The following is an 8382-nucleotide window of genomic DNA, read 5'->3' as shown; positions in this document are numbered from 1 at the left end:
CCTCGCATTACAAATTGTTTGTACTTTTATATCTAAACTTGTCCCCCGCCATAAATTTAACGAATCCCAATCAAGCTGAGCCGTTGAATTTGAGCAGTTCTGGACTAACAATGTAAAATTATTCTTGTCTCCGCCAACTCTATGCCGTTTCGAAGCTTGTTTGAATTATCTGGAAACACTAGTAAATAGTAATGGACAGGCGTATTATATTATGACGAAGAGTATTCGAATTGGACGTCTACCAAAATTTCAGACTCGTGACTTTTTGTAACAGGGCGAAAAGAACAAAACGAAGAATATCAATAAAATGCACGATAAAAGAAGGGTTAGGATCGGGGAAAATTTACAATAGACTACCCAACGTCTGAGATGGTCAAAGATCTTGGTAATTTATGATAACAAAAACTTTAGGATATGATTTACATATTCATCCCGGGGAAGAGATTATGATGTGGATATTAGGACGTTGACTTGATGTTTTCAAGTTTATGCAGATAAGTTAGATTTTTCATCAATACTGGAAGTTTAAAATTCAGACTGACTCCTAGAAATTCAGAATTTCGGCTCGTACTATGGGAAGTTCGAGCGAAATTATTTATTGTGCCTAAATTTGACGTACGACGTAGTCAATAAAGCATGGCGACGCATTCGTGATGTCACTTTAGTTTATTTGCCGCGCTGCGTCTTGTGTGACGTTCGTCACGCACAGAGGCTGCTCAAGTGGAGAATATTTGCTAAAAATAACCAAATATTTGTAAAAATTGCGCTTTGCGTTAGATTGGCGAGAGATGTTTATTATATAATATTTGCAAAATGTAAATGATGAATTTCGCAACGTATTTGACTAACGGCGTAATATTTACCTGCCGAAATAGGTACTGAAATAGGGAACAACACAGGCTCTGCGAAAAGTTGTTTACCAGTTCAGCAGTTTGTGAACTGGCAGACTGGAGTAGCCATATGGCAGTATGGCAGTAATGTTGGTATGTCAGTCTTCAGTATATTCTTATTTTTTAATTTGAGATACCAGTTGTTTATAAATCAGATTGACACGAATGGGATGTGACAGTGCAGCAGTGGTGATTTATATGAAATAATCAAAATTTGTGTCAAGTCTGTACTCATACTAGGAGTGGGAGTGGTGACTCCTCTGCGGCCCATGGGCCGGGGCCACGGCCCATCGAATTGGGCCTCGGCCCATCAGGCTATGGGCCGCGGCCCATCTAGTTGTGTAAAGAAACTATTCACTTGGCTAACACAGACAGTCACCGAACTCATAATAGAACTATAATGTAAAAAATCTGAATTTTTTTTTGTCCTAACCCTAACCTGGCACACATACTACAGGAGTATATTTTTTTGGTCCGAATATTGACAATTTGGTAAAAATTGAAAATTTTGTTAAGATAATTGAATTTTTCCTGATGGGGCCACGGCCCATAAAGCTATGGGCCACGGCCCATGTGGCCCAATTAGATGGGCCGTAGGGGAGTCACCACTCCTGTAGCATACTAGTCGGTACTTATAATGCAAAACTGGTTCGGTAAATCTGTTAATTCTGAACTTAGGTAACTATGCCCATTGTACTTTCTGTGTCCAATCTGGTCATGCAACCGCGAAGTGGTGTGTGGTTGAACATATTATGATGAAGTTGTGCTGAGGCATTTTATTCATTTTGAATAATGATTTTATGTAGTGAATGCAGGAGTGTCAGAGTGTACTCTGAATTGAGTTGTATTCGAAAGAGAAATTGTTATGTTATTGGATTTTTTAGTCAATTGTCTGACTGTTTATCAAAAGTTAATTCCATCTTGTTTTTAGTTTGACTGTTAAAGTTTAAAGTTCAATATGGAAGATTCAACCAGTCAATAGTGATGTATTAAATGTAACTAATTTCATATGCAATCAGAATATTTACTATTTTTCGGCTGGTTTCAATACTTGCTGAAAACACAGTCAGACAACACACTGATTTTTTATGTTTTGTGCTTTTATCCCAAGTTTTATGCTCTATATTTTTAGTAAGAAAAAAATTGACCACTTTTTGACCTTTTTCTTTTCTAAGTATCAACTATCAAATCCCACATAATACTTTTCAATTATAATCTTTATCAGTTATTATCTCTAAATAATATTAATGATAAGCTAACGAAGATGTCAACAGCACAGCCACAAACTGAAAAGCCATATCACTATACTTATCTAAAGGAATTTCGAGTCAATCAATGTCCTTTGTTTCTTCAACATAAATGTACTCAACATCGACCGTTTACGTGTTTCAATTGGCATTTTGCAAATCAGCGCAGAAGACGTCCAATGAGAAAACGAGATGGAACTTTCAATTACAGTTCGGATGTTTATTGTAGCAAATATGATGAGACTTCCGGGATTTGTCCAAATGGAGATGAATGCCATTACTTGCATAGGTAAGATATCATTAGATATTAGTGTTAACTCGGTATGAACGTATAATTAGTAAACGCCCATAAACATAACCAAAGTAACTCCTAAGACACACCAACCAGGAATGTTGGTGCCATAAATACAATGAAGATACAGTTAATAATTAGTTGCTGCCTGTATATGCTTGTTCAATCGAAGCAGAAAGCTATGATTGGCCATATATAAACTGTTGATCGGGTCTTACGTATGAATGCATCATAATATAATTTTCCCATGGCGTTTAAAATCCGAACAAAGAATTGAATAAGCAGCCATTGCTATGTACGGAGCTACTATAGTTATGGATCTTCCTAATGAACCACAGATTCTTAACCATCAATGCTTCAATTGCTGGACTATCATTTTATTAAGTTTGATATAAATTTTTAACTGGTGAAAAAAATATCATAATAATATACCGTAATAATTTTAAATTTTTGAGAAACAACTTTTTTTTATGATTTATTGAATTTGAAAATTGTTTGAATTTGTAGTATACATGTGTGTAGTTAATTCACTTTGACCGTTACCGTTATTAGGTTAAGAAATAATTTAAATCAAATTGTATCAATAATATACTTTTTAATACTAACTTTTAGCTGAGCATTGTTAATACTTTTTTTTCTGCATCTTTGACCTCAAATAATAAAGTGATATAATGTGTTATATTATTTTCCTATTCTAATAATTGTCCAAATTCAAAGTCTGGGTCTCGTGAAATAAATGTTGTAACTGCCTAAATAACACCAAACAAAAACGTGATGTGAAAATACAACCCAAATAAAAGTCTGTCTGAGAATTGACCGGGTTTGATTTGAACTAAACACGTGTTTCAAGAATCTTTCTGTGTCATAATTTATATATTATAGACTTTTTAAATGATACGTCAAAATTTCACATCACAATTTTGTTTGGCGTCATTCAAGCATTTACAGTGTTTACTTCACTAGACCCCAACTTTCTAAACCCTATATGGAGCAGTCAGTGCCATACATATGAATATTTTCAATCCAAATTGTTTTTATTTGTTCAGAAACACTGGAGACACGGAACGAAGATATCATTTACGATATTATAAAACTGGAACATGTATACATGAGACTGATTCAAGAGGAAACTGCGTTAAAAATGGTCCGCACTGTGCTTTTGCACATGGTGCACCTGATTTAAGGCCCCCAGTGTACGATGTACGTGAAATGGAAAAACCCGACCCTGCCCAGAGAGCGGAACCTATTGAGCAATGTAATCTATCAGAAAAAATTATCAACGATGATCCGAAATGGCAGGATGGGAATTACGTTTTAGCAAATTATAAAACTGAGCCATGCCGAAGGCCACCCAGGCTTTGTAGACAAGGTTACGCTTGTCCGCAATTTCATAATCCCAAGGATAGAAGAAGAAATCCTAAAAAATATAAATACAGGTGAGTTTGAATTTATACAACTTTCAATTATATTACACTTCTACTGCTAGAATGAATGAATCTATGAATGGTGTATGTAATTCCTTTTTTCAGAAGGGACTCTATTGGCAGTTGGACACTTTGTAAAACTCTGGTCATGAGTCATGACATTTGCTACTTGTGTTTAATACGTACAGAATTTCGATTGAAAGGTGTTGTCCAAAAGTGGTGTGTGTTCACTTACCTAAAATATATATTCCTTAAATATCACATATGCTTGTTTTTGTTTTTATAGGTCTAGTCCTTGTCCCAATGTGAAACAAGGAGATGATTGGAAGGATCCATCCTCATGTGATAAAGGAGATAATTGTCAGTTCTGTCACACTCGTACGGAACAACAATTCCATCCGGAAATTTACAAAAGTACAAAGTGTCACGATATGTTACAAAATGGTTACTGCCCTCGGGGACCGTTCTGTGCTTTTGCCCATGTTCATACAGAAATAAGAGTCTTAGAAGATGTGGATTTAAATAATTTGCCACCAGGAGTACAAGTCTTGTCTCCCAACAGCCTAAGTCCTCAAAGTTCCGGACCACAAGATGGGGGTATTGCTCCATCAGAGCCAAAAGCTGTTCCTAGTAATGCACCAGGAGCGGGGCGGCCTCAAGCTCCGAATGATCTACGTTTTTCTGCGTCTTTTGAATCGACAAAAAATGTTTGGAATAGTGATAGCCCCACAATCGGAGGGATACCGGCGCCATTTTCATTGCCTGATCGTCATCAACAGCAATCTTTATTTCAATCCCCACAGAGTCCTTTGGATTCTGTTTCGAACAACACGTTTCCATCATGCCCTTCACCAATCGCCAAACCGAACTGGCTTTCTAGCAGCCTTGGAAAAGGGGAAGGATATTTGAAAGCACCAGGATCGGGAAGAGGGGAATTTCAAGCTCAAAGTCTCGGCGGTCTTGCGAGTAGTCCCTTCTCATGGGGAGGCGGTTCCATGAGCTCGCATTTGATTGGTCGAAATAGTTTGTCAAGTACGGAATCGTCTCCGAAATCTCTAAATAGATTAAGGTTACTGAATTGTGAGGCGAAACCGTTTTATCCTCCTGATGAAACCGTCGATTCCGTAATTGGAAATGCCCTGGATGATTTTGAAGGTCATGATTTATTGGATAATAAATCAGGACCCAGTTCTGCGAGTAAACTTTGGCCTGATCCGATAGGGTCCGGACGAAATGATAATTCCTCATTTTTTACGATGTCTGCTCCAGTGAATATTCCTCAGGAAATGAGAATGTCGCAACGAAATCCGTTACCCACTCCATCACCACCTAGTGGAGCAAATCAGACCTCATTTTATGGGAGTCTCGACGCTGTTGGTGGAAGAGGTAGTTACGCTGGTTCTCTCCCATCGATAGGACGCCCCCCTAGTTCATCGGGATTCAGCAGTAAAGAAGGATTTTCAGGATCAGTTTCCGGGAATGACAGCGCTCTCATGGAGTTAGATAGAATGCAAAGAAAATGCAAACAATGGGAAGAAAGCTGGAATCAAGCGAAAACTGCGTGTGACGCATGGAAAAAAGAAGCGACAGAGGCGAACGAAAGAGCAAGGATCGCTCAAGAATCAGCTAAAAAGAATTTGGAAAACGCTCAAAGTTATGAACATGAGTTACAAAAAGCAAATGATGAAATCGCAATTCTAGCTGAGGACGTACAAAACAGGGAAAACTCAAAAAATATTCAAAAATGTATGTTTTTACACAGAGCTCAAAAAACTACTATGCTTAAACAAAGCTCTGTGAAAGATTTAAAAGAACTTCGTACAAAACTTAAATCAGATTTAGATTCCGTAGACAAAGTTTTATGGGAATCCTACGGGATTCATTGCGAAGAAGGATGGGTTAAAAAATGACTTGCAACAGACTGAAAAAAATAATTTTTTTAAAATAAAAACTGAAACAAATGAAATTTATCATTCTTGTTATTAATATTATAACCGATTTATTAACTTTTAACCTAATTTTGGATTATAGAGGAGAGTCTAGTTCGATATAATTTTTTGTTTGTTTTAGATGTGTTTAGATGTAAAATTAATACTGATTTATTTTTAAGTGCGGGCATACTTGACTCATATGTAATTTAGGGTATCAGACACAACGTGAGCCATGTTCTAGCTGGCACACACCTTTTCGAAACCAGCATGCCTCCTATATTAAGATTATAAGACAATTATTTTTTTATACTGTAAATTTTAACATTGCAGTTTCAATAGGTTCCATTTCTACTTATCAATTTGTGTTTTCTCTGTTTTACTTTTCAAAACAGAGCTTGGGGAACTGTTCAAGTTACTAGTGTTTTAAGATAAAAAAGTTTTCAAAGACTACTATTTCTGGATTCTATTTCAACGCTCGGCTATTAATATTTGTCGATTGTTATCTGACTATTTTTCCTCGGAACAAGACCTAGTACAGGAAGCCAATATACATAGATATTGTTTTGAAATATTTTAGTCGACTTTCGGGATGTCCTAGGAATTAAGTCAATTTCATGTGAAAATTTCAGACATCTTATTAGGACAGTGGTTCTCAAACTTTTTAAGCTGCACCCCCTTTTTATAATTTATCAAGTCTCGTGCCCCATCTAAAAAATAACTAGCTAACAATAAGCTATAGATAATAGGCGAAAGTAAGTTTTATTCAAAAAGCATATTGAAGATACGTGGACGGAACGTAAATATCCAGAATAAAGAAATGTAACTATCTAAAATAAAACGGCAAGATCCAATTTAACGAATATTTTTATTTGTGATTAGATTCAAACCCCCTCAAAAAATTGTCTACACCGGGGGTCTCTAACTTAATTTACCTAGGGGCCACTGGGGGCAGAGTCTGGGTGGATCAGGGCCACATCAGGTTTTAAACAATAAAAATTTGTGGGGTGCGCCCCATCTTTTGAGAACCACTGTATTAGAATATAGAAACATCTATCTATATCAATTCCTACATTCTACAATTCCATGGTACATAAACTACTCAGCCAATTTGTGTTGAATTAATTTATATGTGAATATTCTCAAGACAGGCAAATGAATTTATACAAACTACTATACAGGGAGTTTATAAAGTCTTTCAAATTTTAAAATTTTGAAGGAAAATCATAGATATGTATGGTTTGTGGGCGCACATAGGTGTATTAAATGAAGTAAATAAAACTAAATAAGCACTGATAAAAATAAACCTGTATAGGACATACTGAGAATTGACTTCACAATGAAATTGAAATCGTGAAAGGACTTTGTATATCCATCACTTTGCTACTGCATGCTGGGGAAACAACAAAACTATTTTTATGAGTCTCACCTAATGTATATTTATTTTAAGAACCTTATTTCAAAATGTGGATTTATTTTTTCATATGGTGCTGTTGAAAATGTTGTTTAATCTACTAAGAAATTTAAGTGTTTTCATGAATTACAAAAATAGTCCAATTTACGGTTATGAATTCTTATTCAATTTCTGTAAATCTTCTGTTAATTTTACCATTTTTGAGCAGTGTGATTTTGGTGTTTTATGGCGATTTTTAGAGTTTATCTATGATCATGTTTGGTCCAGTTTCTAGAAGTAGTCGATTTTACGAGGCCATATTTGATCTGTAATAAACTTTTTATATACCTGTTGACCTTTCACCCCTAGAAATTCATTTTCATTTAAGGTGTATTATTCTTTGCCAGACTGAAAGGTTTTTGTGGTTGTGCTGCTTCAGCAAAACTAAACCAAAAATCTAAATTATTTTCAATCTCTTGCATTAGAAACGAAATTAGATTGACTAGGATAAAATTTCATGCCAAATGTAATTCCAAAGAAAAAATGGTAAATTTATCTTTTCTTGGAAGTGGGCCGAAACACTTTTAATACAATTTAATCAGATATTTCAGCTTTGAAATTTTATAACTCAGATTGCCTTGTAAAATTGTTAGGAATAGCCGGAAGATTCGATTACAACAATTCAAATTGATCTTATTTGACGAAGGTGTTTTTTTGCAGCTCAAAAATAATCAAATTTGCTGTGAAATTATCGAATTCAACAGGGAATTAGCAGTTGTATCTAAAGTGTGATATGTCGGTAATAGTTCGGGAATAACAAATTGCAGACATGGAGTGGAATATATGGGTTGTAATTGTAATGTACAAATATTTCTTCTATACTGTACTCTTATAATGGAATTATTTACTTTTCTTTATTAATCGTGAAATGCAAACTAGCTAATTCGCTGATTATCAGTTTTTATCAGCAAAAACACCTTTCTGTTTGTCAGACAAATATATTTTTGTGCGACAATTGGTGTCTTATTGGTATGAGTTGAATATCTTCCCCTATTTCGTTTTTTATCCCAATTTTGAGGTACAAGATGTCTTTACTGATATTTTGGCGCTCCCGAAGTATGTGTACCAAGATGGCGCACAACCTGAACCACAACCTGGTACCCGTACTATGTTGAGGTTGTGCGCCATCTCTGATATTTGTGCCCAGT

At 35.6% G+C, this 8382-nt stretch overlaps 1 protein-coding gene across 1 annotated transcript; it reads left to right on the top strand.

Moving 5' to 3' along the window:
• Positions 1-2098: 2098 nt before the first annotated feature.
• Positions 2099-8189, top strand: LOC120334493 (RING finger protein unkempt homolog). The gene is made up of 3 exons (XM_039402003.2): positions 2099-2426; positions 3476-3865; positions 4140-8189. The coding sequence occupies exons 1-3, from the start codon at positions 2155-2157 to the stop codon at positions 5761-5763; spliced, it is 2286 nt and encodes a 761-aa protein (XP_039257937.2). The 5' UTR covers positions 2099-2154; the 3' UTR covers positions 5764-8189.
• The last annotated feature ends 193 nt before the right edge of the window (positions 8190-8382 follow it).

The sequence above is a fragment of the Styela clava genome, chromosome 15, assembly GCF_964204865.1.
Source record: "Styela clava chromosome 15, kaStyClav1.hap1.2, whole genome shotgun sequence".
In the NCBI taxonomy this organism is placed as follows: domain Eukaryota; kingdom Metazoa; phylum Chordata; class Ascidiacea; order Stolidobranchia; family Styelidae; genus Styela; species Styela clava.
This window is presented reverse-complemented; position numbering and strand designations above follow the sequence as displayed.